This window comes from Colletotrichum siamense (genome assembly GCF_013390195.1).
Source record: "Colletotrichum siamense strain Cg363 chromosome Unknown KSG_Cg363_contig03, whole genome shotgun sequence".
In the NCBI taxonomy this organism is placed as follows: domain Eukaryota; kingdom Fungi; phylum Ascomycota; class Sordariomycetes; order Glomerellales; family Glomerellaceae; genus Colletotrichum; species Colletotrichum siamense.
The window spans coordinates 2722627-2734823 of NW_023501016.1; the positions used below are offsets into that span (position 1 = coordinate 2722627).

General features: G+C 56.7%; 4 protein-coding genes across 4 annotated transcripts; 2 read left to right on the forward strand and 2 right to left on the reverse strand.

Moving 5' to 3' along the window:
- Window positions 1–301: 301 nt before the first annotated feature.
- On the forward strand, window positions 302–1100 carry tvp15 (Golgi apparatus membrane protein tvp15; the record flags this gene model as incomplete). The annotated part of the gene is made up of 6 exons (XM_036636571.1): window positions 302–321; window positions 381–452; window positions 620–663; window positions 730–744; window positions 795–863; window positions 928–1100. The coding sequence occupies 6 exons, from the start codon at window positions 302–304 to the stop codon at window positions 1098–1100; spliced, it is 393 nt and encodes a 130-aa protein (XP_036498262.1).
- A 1246-nt stretch (window positions 1101–2346) lies between these two features.
- On the reverse strand, window positions 2347–4196 carry sre (GATA-type transcription factor sre; the record flags this gene model as incomplete). Its single annotated transcript, XM_036636572.1, has 5 exons — window positions 2347–3185; window positions 3242–3719; window positions 3763–3837; window positions 3895–3974; window positions 4049–4196. The coding sequence occupies 5 exons, from the start codon at window positions 4194–4196 to the stop codon at window positions 2347–2349; spliced, it is 1620 nt and encodes a 539-aa protein (XP_036498261.1).
- Window positions 4197–7741: 3545 nt separating this feature from the next.
- CGCS363_v004724 (uncharacterized protein) lies at window positions 7742–9067 on the reverse strand (the record flags this gene model as incomplete). Its single annotated transcript, XM_036636573.1, has 2 exons — window positions 7742–8535; window positions 8587–9067. 2 exons carry the CDS (start codon window positions 9065–9067, stop codon window positions 7742–7744), a joined length of 1275 nt encoding a protein of 424 aa, XP_036498268.1.
- A 1153-nt stretch (window positions 9068–10220) lies between these two features.
- On the forward strand, window positions 10221–12197 carry THO1 (the record flags this gene model as incomplete). Its single annotated transcript, XM_036636574.1, has 1 exon — window positions 10221–12197. One exon carries the CDS (start codon window positions 10221–10223, stop codon window positions 12195–12197), a length of 1977 nt encoding a protein of 658 aa, XP_036498267.1.

Below are 12197 nucleotides of genomic sequence, written 5' to 3' on the forward strand. Positions count from 1 at the left end.
GCTGCACTCCTTGTATCTAATCTGCCAGGTTTGCCAGCTTCAGGAGCAAAGCACAACACACACTGGACACAAGTGCTGCACCTTGACTCGTCAGCCTCTTCTCCGGACGTCACACCTTTCGCACCCACCTTGCACGTTTCCCACTCACACATCCCCATCCCCAAAGACCCGCGATATCCAGTTGCCTGGCGTCTCCGTCTCCATCCACGTCAGCTTCTTCTTCCCCTTCTTCTTCCTTTACATATCCCCCTTCCGCCCATCAACTTTTCCGAAACCACCACCACCAAGCTAAATCGCCAACATGGAGCTCTCCGACGCCTTGTACGTGCCCCCCGGACACCCCATCGCATTGCCATGGACTAACATATCGCCCCCAACAGCCGCATCGTCAACCTTGTCACCGCGACCGTTATGGTCCTGGGTGGTATCGCCCAATTCTTCGACTTCTCCTTGTACGTGTCCTCGCCCTCAGCCGATCCCGTCGGACATCTCATGTGCTTGCGCATCGCTGCCGCGAAGCTATCTCGCAGCGCGCGCGCACGGCTCCGCGCATCAAAAAATTCTGTGGACAAGGGGACGCAGTCCATGTTTGTACGACCCGACTAACAACCGCCTGTAGCCAGGGAATCATTGTTGGCGCCTACGTCATTATCTTCGGTCTCTGTAAGTTTGCGCCCTGCCGAAAAACCACAGTCGGATCGGGAACCAAAGCTAACCTCTTGGACACAGGCACCGCTCTTCTTGGTACTTGACCTTGTCTCCAGCTCCCAGAAGCCCGTCTAACCCAATTGCAGAGTTCCAGATTCCTCCCCAGGTGTCCCGCTACGCCTCCTTCCTCTTCTCCTTCATCGGCCGTGGAATCTGTAAGTTCAAGCCTGGCAGCCCTCCCCGATTTGGAGAACCTGCGATCCTGACGCTCGCTTCTAGTCTACATCTTCATCGGCTCCATCCTCATCAACAACGGCATCTTCAAGATCCTCGCCGGCTCCATCATCGGCATTATCGGCGTCGCCTACGCCGCCCTCGAGTTCGTCCCCCAGATCGAGCCGCCAGCCAACATGCGCGAGGCCGACGGCGGCTGGGGAGCAGAGCAGGTGTAAGCTAGCCGCCCCCCTTTACAACATACCAAAAAGCCCATCTCGGATGCGTTTCCCTCCCAAAGCTTCTTTGGGGCGGGAGGCACGGGTCAGAGATGGCTACGATGTGAACCGGATTTGCTGAGGATTTTTCGAATTGTCAAGATACTGAAAAGAGAGGGGAACGCGACCTTCGGCCTTGCGACAAAGCATGGGGAACAGAACCGAACCGAGAAGAGAGGCAGAGGGCAGATCCGACGAAGAAGGGAAACAACTGTAAAACCCAACAGAAAACCCCCTCTGGATGTCTGGCCCGCCGGGCCCGCTGTACATTGCCTGTATTCGGAAACTTGTAAAGCGCTACTGGTATGAGTTTGCGCATGGTGTGGGACTTGCGTCAGTGGTTGGGAAGATGTTGCGTCTGCTTTGCGGTGGGCGCAATCGTATGAATTTCACTTATTTCTTAGATGGTGTAAGGAGAACAAAGGAGGCCGGTAAAAGCAGGGTATTGTTTGGGATCCGTAATGGCTAGTCTAACAGACCTGATTTCTTTGCCCTCGAAAACACACAACCAACCTTGGATGTCCCAGACCCCTTTTTCTTGAACAACTCGACGTGCAAACTTGCTCGCTTTTTTTTTACTTTTTGCGGCGGAAAACAGCAACGTACGCGGCATCTTGTCCAATGACAATTGCCATGCTTGAATTTTTCTCCATCCAGGCCGTCTGTCCCACTACCCTGGCCTAGTAGAGCCCATTACCAGTCGATGGTCCGATATCTAAACCATGGAAAAGCAGAAGAGACTATTCAAACTCCCCCCTTTTCTCTTGAAAGAAGCATTTGCCCTTCATAGCCCGTCCAAATACAAAAGGACAAAAAACAAGGGATTTTTTTGGTCGTCGTAATACGAAGAAACGCCGCCGCGTCGTGAGCCACGCCGGGACAGATAAGATGCAGTTTTGTTTTGAGCGCCAAGATGCGCAACACCACCCTCTCCCTTTTCCTGTAAAGGCCAGACCTGTCCGTTTTTGTTTTTCTCTCTCGTTTCGCCGGGGGTAAAAAAAGGAGTAAGAAGAAGAATGGAAGAAGCAAAGCAAAGCAAAATGACTCCGTTTGGACTTTCGCGCAAAAAACCACAAGATTACCGCCCACCATCTCCTTGTTTCAAAAATTCACACAAGCAACTCCAAAGCCATGATGTGCGCGCACATGATAACCCCGTGCCGATATCCCGATCCCGTTTTTCGTGTGTATCGTTTGGAAGATTCGTTCAGTCGTTCAGTTCCGCAAGTTCTCGCTCCTTCGCTGCGAGCATCTCCCTCATCCGTTCCGCCTCCCTAGTCAGAGCGGCCCTCTTCTCGGCCCTCGCCCTCTCACTCTCTTGGTTGCTGTAGCCCGGATGGCTTGTCTGGCTGCTGGGCCCCGGCGAGGGCAGGGGCGTCAGGCGAGTGTTGGAGTAGGACCCTGGACTCGGCGCCGAGCCGGCGGGAGACATTGCAGACCGGGCATAGTGCTCAGCGGCGTCCTCGCCTCCGGAATGGTAGGTAGGGCTCTCGTCCCCGTCGGTGGGGTTCAGGATCGACTTGATGGACGACAGCCGCTTCGAGGTGTCGGGGCCACCATCACCCGCCGGGTTTCCTTCAGCAGACAAGGACCGTTTGCGCGATGGCGGGAGAAACGACGCAGGTGACAGAGACGATTGACGTTCGCCAATTGCGGTCAGCGATGTGATCGGCGCAAGTCGGTTGTCGTCGTTGAGCGATCCAGTGTAGGGATGCGACGTCCGCGGCATCGATGATTGATATGCTGCCAGGTCGGTCGCCGATGGCAGAGGGGACCCTTGCCTGTTGGGGCGCATCTGAGGATCTGGTAGCATAGCCAGGGGGCCCTCCTGGCGATGCCGAAAACCCAGATTGATAGACCCGTCCTCGTTCATCGTGCCTCTTTCCGGGCTGCCCTCAGGCGCCATGCTCTGCGTTTCTGATCCGTCAAGCATCTCTTCAGTCCACTCACCGCCAAACGAAGAGGGGATCACTCGTTTCCTTCGCTTGATTGTCGACTTTTTCATGGTGACGGGCCGGTGGACTCCATGAAGTTTGTAGTAGAGACCTAATTATGTCAGCACATCGAGATCGAGATCTTCCCCAGATTTCGACGGCACATACCGCAAGCATTGCAAATCGTGTGCCCACTTTCATCACGTCGCCACAGGGGCGTGACGGTCGTGCTGCAATTTTGACAGGCGATAACGACGGTCGTGTTTGAGTTTTGTCCCTGTATTTGCAGAGCAGCAATGTCAACGGGAGCCGCGGGGTCGTCAACTGCCATGGGCTCAGGCTGCTGCTGCTGCTGCTGCTGACTCGAGGAGCTGCCACCGCCGCCGCCGCCGCAACCTTGCCCCTGAACAACATTCAAGTGAGCAGATTTCGACACGCGGTTGTTGTAGGCAGGACAGCCGCTGCAACCCTCTGCGCCGCCAGTGCCATTGCACTTTCCACCGCCTGGGCAGGTCCCTGAAGGGGCCTGCTCCTCGGTGACATACGTCGGAGCGGGAGCGCTGAGATATTTCGGGCCAGGGCCAGGCGCAGGGGCGATTTTTGGCGGAGCGGTCCTTGGTGTAGCAGCAACAAGATGCGGCGGTTTCTTCAGGTTAGTTGGCCGCGAAGCGTTTCTTGCCTTTTGGTACAGGCCACAAGCGTTGCAAATCGTCGTTCCCTGAGGCGATCTCCTCCACAGCGGTGTCCTTGTTGTACCGCAGTTGCTGCGGCTGATTAGTCTTATTGCAGAAAAGGGGGTGGTCTGGCTGTCGTCTCCTTACCTGCAGACCTGGCCGGTTTGCCCGGATGCAGAACTCGCGGTCGTCGGTGCCGGGCTGGGTCTGGCTTCCGTCCTTCTCGCCTGGGGAGAACTGTCGCTGGATACTGAGGCTGGACTCCTGGCGACCGACATTGAAGTGGCTTCGCTCGACGGACTGCGTCGCATTTCCGGGCGCAGGGTCGTCGAGTCGATGTTGTCGGCACTGGGGCCGGGGCTGGGGATTCTCGCGTGCTCTACAGCGCCATGCTGCCCTCCGTCTCGGGCTTTCGGGGACATGCGCCGTGATGGAAGGGCGGTTCGCATGGTCGAGGGGGGCTGTTTGGCCGAACCCTGAGCCGCCGACGAGATGCCATCGGCCATCGCCATTCGAAGAAGCGCGGCTCGGTCGTGGGTGCGAGGTGGATGTCTGCGGTAGGCGTCTGTGTTGTATCAAACCGCAAGACCAGTAGATCCGAGAGGCTCGTATTCAGGGGTTTGCTGTTAGAAGCCTTCACCGAGGTATCGATCACGGGGGATTTGATGACTTCGTAAGCAGTAGAGGCTCAGACCGGAGGAAGGCGACAGGCTGGCTCGGAGGCAAGAGGATACTTCAACGGGCAAAGCGGTCGACGGAGGTAGAGGAAGAGGGAAAGAAGTCAAAAGCAGGTCAAACTTAGACAACCCCACCACGGTTGCAAAGGTGGTTCGACAGTCGGCAGGCCGGAGGATGGTTCAGGGGAGGGATTGCCCCGTCCACAGTCGACGACAAGAGGTCAGGAGGGAGATGGAGAACCGGATGACGGAGCAAGAAGGCGGAATCGGCGGCCGGGGGACTGAGAAGAGACAGAGGGTCGCCACCGTTGATCCAAGGGACGAAGGGGTTCGCCGTGTTCGGGTTGCCTGTACGAACACAGTGTGGTGTGAGAGATGGAGGGGCCGAGAGCCCGGGGGGCTTGAGAAGCCGAGTTACGCTGAATAGGGGTTGGGTTGGGGAAGGAGGAGGAGAGGGTTGTGAGAAGATGACGAGCGCCTAGGAGGGATAGAGCGGTGATTTCTTCGAGTGCATGCTGGTGAGGAGGAGACAACAAGTGTTGCTGGTGATGATGACGGACATGTAAGAGCCCCTCGTGGGAGACGACTCTGACAGTGGGCAGTCAGTGGCTATCCAGGGCACCCGTACACGCTGCACCGTACCCGTACCCGGCTGGCGGTGCGCTGGGAGGCGCTTGCGAGGGTTCACCGGGCGGTGAGAGGGCTGGCTCGGTGGGTGCGAGACTCTGAGGAGGACCTGGAGGCTGTAGCCTGCTAGGCGGTAGCGAGTCTGTAGCGAACCTGACAAGTGACGGACGCTGAGCTAGTGGCGGGAAGCGTGGTAGCGATGTGCGTGGTGGCCGTGGTGTACCTCGACACACACACACAACGAGGCGACAAGGGCGAACAGGGCGATGGTGATGGGCGGACGAGAACGTGCAACTGTACGCGGCGCTGGCAGAAATCACGAGAACAGACAGCCCACGCTGGGTTCCCAATGACGAGTGACGGACGAGAATGGGGGAAAATCGGAGCCCGTCGTTGGGTGATCTGGGCTGACAGGTCACGGATTACAACATGTGGCTGCTGATTGGCCGCCCGTGGCATGTCGCTAGACACTCAAGACATGGGTGCGTGGTCCACCGAGTTTAGCAATATCCACCCGACTCGAGTCCACCTTGCTGCGTCCAGTCCAGCATCGCATCGCGGCATTGATGACACGGAGGGTCGAACTAATGCTGTTTGGGGAATATTTGAAGCATGTTTGTTTTTTTTTCGCCTTGTTCTTTTTCGATTTGTTTTGTCGCTGTCCTGCCTCCCCAAACTAACTTTGCGTTCACGACCTTGTCGTCTTTGCGCAGTCAATATTCCTTCATCTGTCCTCATCATCATGCCCCCTTTTCTTTCCCCTTACACAACCATCAATAATCACATCTAGCCGAGCAAAGGCGAGATAACGACAGCCGGGGAGCAAATGACACGACCTATCTACCCTAAATCTCCAGCCTAAACCCGAACAATACGCCGTAATTAGCCTTTCCCGGTTGGCCTGGGCCGGCTCCCCTGGACACCCTGGACTACTCCATCCGCCAGCACGCTCTGATTTGCTTGTCTCGAGAATGGATCAATCGGCACGTCTGGCGAGCAACGCTGTCTCCATGTTGTTCTGCGCCAGACCCTTGGGCCCCGGAGGAAAGAATTTGAACTCTAATGCTCTCTCAGTAAAGCCGAATGTCACGCCAACTGACTTGTGCCCTAGGACTTCACCGACACGCCATGACTTGCACCTCCAGCAAACAGATTGATCTACAGTCAGGTATCCTTGGGCACCGTCCCATCCCACCCGTCCCCCCGTCTGAGAAGACAACATCACATCAGATTAGACAACCCGATCATCTCTCACATCAGCGCGGCACACTCCCGTCGGCCAAGCGAGATACGGCAGAAAAAAGAGAGAGAGAAGGGCAATGGTCCCCTCCTCATCAAGCCCAGGTCTAGGTCACAAATCAAATCCACCCTCGCGCAGCGCTATGCCCGCCAGTTCGGTCTCCGGTCCCCTCCCCTCCAGCGCTCTGGAATCGACCAAGGTACAGGGCCCCAGAAGGTACCATACTCTGTCGTAGTAAGCCCTCCCAGGATGCAATGCAACACACCTCGCTGGGCCAGCTCGCTCTCCGAGCCCGACAAAGGCGGCGCCGCGGCAGCAGCAGCAGCAGCAGGATGATGTGTTACTGCGTGTGCTACTACACACATGTCAAGTCTTGAAATAGCAGGATTTGACTTACACCGCCGCCAGCCACCCCTAGCGCAGGGAACAGGACACAAGAATCGAGAATGGCAGCCCTCCATTGTGAAAATTCGATTCCTTCCCCGGCCGAATCAGAGCAGGATGGCTCGGCTCTTGACCTATCATCCCTCCACGCAGCACACCACCAGACGCTTCCTTGACATTCCCTTCCCTCACTGTGAGAAAAGGCCCCCAAAGTACCTGCAGCTCGTAGTGGACCGGAATCCGGCTCCGAGAACCTGGCCTGCAGGACGGGCAAGGCGATGGCCCAGTGACAGGCGACCTGAATAAGCTGACAGGGTAACGGGGCATTTTGCGGTATGGGGAATCGTGGCGGTGACGAATAAGGCAGTCGGTGTCCTATGTCGGCACCCCTCCAACGCCATTACGAAAAAAATAGGATACGTAATCCCGAGGTCGTACAGCGCCATCCTCGGTGTTAAGAGGCGAATTGATTAGAGTCGTCGACTTTTCTGCCTTGCTTCGTCACATCCTGTGTTTTCTCTTGCTTCGGCGGCCGACCTCCGATCTGCATGACTCCGAGCCAAGAGCCGAGCACCCTCATGGAGACAGGATCGGTCGCGGGACGACTTGGATCCCGTCAGGGCCGGATCCGACGAATTCGTCTCAAGGCTCGGCGCTTCAGGTCGGTGATAGGAGCCGTGAAGTCAGGATCAAGACACTTGTCGATAATGCGCACATGTCCCAAGTGAGGGGTCGTCAAGGCTTGTAACGATGCCCCAGATTGACGAGCCAATCGCCTAGTTTTGGAATGTCATCCCTGCCCAGTGAAAGTCATGCCATCTGCTCAGCTGAGCGCACAGTACGGATGATCTTTAGAGAAATAAGGATGCAGCTAATCTTATGATGCCTTGTTGGGGAACATAGTTGCCAAGGATTCTACTCTGGAAATGGGTATCTGCAGCGTTCGCCAAAACAGAAATGGGTATACGCATTCCAAAGGACTGCTTGCCGCCGTAAACAAAGAGAAAAGAAAGACCAAACGACGCTTGCTGCCGTGCCGGGGCCTCATATCATTCATACCGTCATATCAAGCGTCAGGGTCGCTCGACTCGTCCAAAACCGAAGTCTCAAAGTTCTTCCTCATTTCCACGATGGTGTCCCTGGCCAGACAGACAACGATGGCAATGGTGATCGCGTTCCACACGTCCTGGCCACGTTTGCTGAAGCCGACTTCCACCTGGTAACTCCCAGCAGCGTCCTGTTCCTTTGCCGAGTCAATAGTGAGCACCATGACCGATGTGTTGACAACGAACAGTCCGTAAATGACAGGTGGGCGCCGCGTATACTCGCCGGCCCAGAGTTCGTCCGGCTGCTCGGCGCTCTCGGAGTTTTCGCTCGGGCTGCTATGCTCGCTGATGCCATCGCCGTTGATCCCGTTTCGATGCGGGGTCGACGGAGGCAAGTCGGCCTTTTGCGGTGACGGCGTCGGGTACTTGTCCGGCACAAGAACAATCCTGTTGTCCTCGGGCTCAGCCTCCTCGGGGTCGACTTCTGACGCGTACCCATTCTCTTCCTTCTCCTCATGACCGCTTTCAGGTGCCCGTTCAGCTCTCCAGTGAGCGCGTTGACTTGCGGCGGCGATTCTTAGCCGGTTCTGCATGTGCTCCTCAATTGCCTGCGGCGTCTGAGACGTGTCGACGGCGTCGATAATGATGTTCGGCACGTAATCAAGTGTGTCGTACTCTCCATCGTGCTCAGCCCATTTGGCGTACTCCTGGAGTCTCTTCGTGATCAGCGCGCTCGCTCTGTGCCTTTGGCCTGTCTGAGCCAAGCCTCGAACCTCTCTCGTCAGGTCAATGAGGCGAGCCAAAGCTTTCGTCGCTGGAGCCGAGTTAGCACTCAATACCATCAAGTTGAAGCATCAAGCCCCACCTTTGAAATCGTTGCCGGACCGCGTGTTGATGATGGGTGGGTGTGCAACGGAGCTGGCAAATAGGATATCGGGAATTGGGATGCCTCTGAAGCTCATCTGCCAGTCACCTGGCAGCAGAGGGCTGTATTGTCTCATGAACAAAATTTTGAACAGTTTGAATTCGTCATCGGCCCAACTGTCGCTTCTAGGAAAGAGCTTCACTTCCTCCATCATCTCTTTCAGTTGCCGCTGTTCCTCCCCCTTCTCCTTCTCACTGAGAACATCTTCCTTGCGCAAAGGTGTTCTGTGAGTCGACTTTTTGACACGGCCTGACAAGACCCTGTCCGAACCAGGAGTGCCCCCTCTGCCGATGCTTGCGCTTGTTGCCGGAGTCTCCGTGAGAGGCGTCGCGCCGAGAAAGCTGTGATCCAGAAGGCGGGAGTGCTGGGGGGTTTGAAATGGCGAAATACTCCGTACGGAGCCTGATGAAGGCCGGTCCATTGGAAAGTATGAGGTTTTGTGAGATGATTCTGGAGGATAATAAGGATGAGCGGCGTGTAGGGATTTGAAGTCTGGTGGTTGTGTTTGGCAGGTCGCTGGTGCTGGGGAAGTCACGTCTTTTGATATCTCACGATCGTGCCTGCCGAGAGAAGCCGTAGAGATGCATTTCTTTGTCGAGCCGACACTTGTCGCTTCTTCATCTGTAGCAATTTTTATCTCAACCATCTGCGGCAAAACCGCGCAGCAAGGCAGGAGGCCAGGGAGATGGCGGAGCTCTGTTGTCCCTTGAACAGAAAGTTGCAAAGCAGAAAGGCGCAAAGGGCCTGTGGCATTGTTCGCGACGAAAACGGCGCGAGACAAAAGCCGTTGGAATTCCCCTTTCAATTGATGTCGACGCGGTGAGACCAAAAAATAGCCCAGGTTCCAAGAATTAAGGTAAGGTACGGCGGCTGGCGGCTGGTGCCATGCTGCCACGCTGCTAGAATGGATACCTGGCCCGTGCTCAACTGGCTTCACCGTCTGATCTTTGCTTAGTCATGTTGATGCGAACAGAAGAAGCAGGAGCCATCGGGTATCCCTTGTCACTTCTTTCCTCATGTTCAAAATTATCAGAGCAAGGTGTAAAAAAAAAATTCGTAGCTCTAGCTCTAGAAAATAAAGCAAATGTTCAAATTGCGCTCAAGCATAGAGCGGCGCGCAAAATGCCAGACTTGAGACGAAGTCAACGCTTTGAACCACGTGATTGATCTCCCGGCAGATGACGGCGCGAAAAGTTGTGGGGCCGCGCGCAGAGATGACATCCTTCCCAGACGGGATCGATCACTGTGAGGGTGGGAGGCAACCCCTGCACTAGAGCGACTTTGTCTACCTTAGCGTACCAAGTACCAGTAGCTCAGTGGAGAGGCTCTGATTTGCATGACGGGGCAATTTTTCAGGTCGCGACGACGCGCTCAACTTGGAAGCGACCCAACGACGACTTGCCTTCCCGGTTGTCCACCTTCTACTCAGCATCGCCAACCTGACACATCGCAACACGCGCAAACAACATCGGCAACGCGCAAATATCGCTTTGATCACGCGCCCAATATCACTTTTTCATTTTATCTAGCATTCGAGCTATGCGACACTCGTTGCGACGCAGCAATTATTCACGATGAAGGACTGGAGCAAGCAAACCGTCGTCCAACTCAAGGCTGAGTTGAAGCGGCGAGGGCTTGCCATAGCCGGCCTTAAGCAGGACCTCGTCTCGCGACTCACCGAAGACGATGCCAGCAATGCAGCCGCCGAGAACGAGGCGGAGGCCTCCGAACCCGAGCCTGCTGAGACTTCCGAACCTCAGGCTGTAGGAGCTGATGAGCCGTCTGCGGACTCTGCTTCTGTCGACGAGGCCCCCAAGGAATCGGCGCATGCCGAACCTGATGCTGCGCCTGTCGAACCCGAAACCGCGCCCGCGCCCGCGCCCGAGTCTGCCTCCCCAATTTCCAAGACCAACAGCGACGCCCCGGCGGTAGCCCCCGAGAGTGATGACAAACAAGATGCCCCGGCTGCACTCCAAGAAGGCTTGCCTTCGGCCGAAATAACCCCTCCTGCGCCTGCCGAGATAGCCCAGGATGCTCAAAAGCGAAAGCGCCGTTCAGAGAGCCCTGCCGAGCCCCTAGAGGACGCCTCCCGCAAACGCCTCAAGGCGCAAGAGGACGACGAGGTGCAATCTTCAGAGCCTTCTGGGGTGACTGGGGTCATCAGCAACATCAAGGACGAGTTGATGGAGAATACCAGTCTTGCCGAAGATATCGCCAATGATGCAAAGGCCGTTTCCGAGAATGTACCCCAGCCTGAAGACGAGCCCATGGAACAGGACGAACCCGAGACTAAGGGAGATGTTGAAGACGTCGCAATGACATCAAACGATGAGGCGCAGAATGAACCCGCGGCTACGGTTGCCGATGATTCTGCCCCGGCTCCCGAATCAGCAGACATCGCAGACCAAACCAAGGACGCGAATGATACACAGTCCCCTATCGGGCAGGGAGCAGGCGATGTTATGGAGTATGAGCGCGACGTGCAGCCATCCGTCCACCCCGCAACCAGAGCTCTTTACATCAAGAACTTCATGAGGCCTCTTCGCGAGAACGTGGTTCAGGCTCATCTGCTTCAGCTTGCGACCCCGGCCGGCACCGATGCCGACGAAGGCGATATCGAAGAGTTCTTCGTCGACCAAATTAGGACTCATGCTTTTGCGGTCTTCAAAACCACATCTCAGGCTTCTCGCGTCCGCAACGCCTTACATGACGTCATCTGGCCCGATGAGCGTGAGCGCAAGCCACTTTGGGTGGACTTTGTCCCTCCCGAGAAGGTTCGGGAGTGGATCGACGAGGAAGAAACCCAGGGACACAGCCGGAGAGGAGCTCGCTGGGAGGTCATTTTCGATCGTGAGGACGATGGGTTCGTCGTTGCCCGCCTGGATTCGGGCACCGCGCCTCCGCCCGCGCTAGCCGCCCCGGAGCCTACCAGACCTATCCCTTCCGGGCCCGCTGTCAAGGACGTGAACGCGATTCCTTTGGGACCTCGGGCCAGAGGCACAGAGGGAGCGCCCCTTGGACCCAGAGGAGACCGGGACCCGCCCCGCGGCCCTGGAGGCAGAGGCTCTCGTCAGATCCAAAATTTCCCAGGTGGCCCTGTCCAAACGACGCGCAAGAACCCCCCGATCACGTTCCAGCCCGTCTCCGACGATCTCGCCAGCAGACGAATCCGCAACATGCGTTCATTCTACACCCAAGACCTTAAGCGCGACATGGGTCCCGAGACCGAGATCAACCGCTACACTTTCGAGCAAGGCGATAGTTTCGTCGACCGCGGCCAAGAAGTCTTTGTCGGCATTCGCCCACCGCACAGAGAGAGAGATGCGCAACGCAGACGGGGCTTCGACAGCGGACCCCACCGCGGATCAGGCCCTCGCCGCAATCGAAGAAACGGCGGCGGCGGCGGTGGCGGCGGCGGCGGCAATGGTCGTCGCAACCCTCGTCCCCTGAGCGATAGGTATCTCCCGGGTATCAATGAGGGCGGCCCTTACAGGCAAGGCGACCGTGGAACCTTCGGCTCGCGCAGCGACGATCGTGAGAGACGATACTAA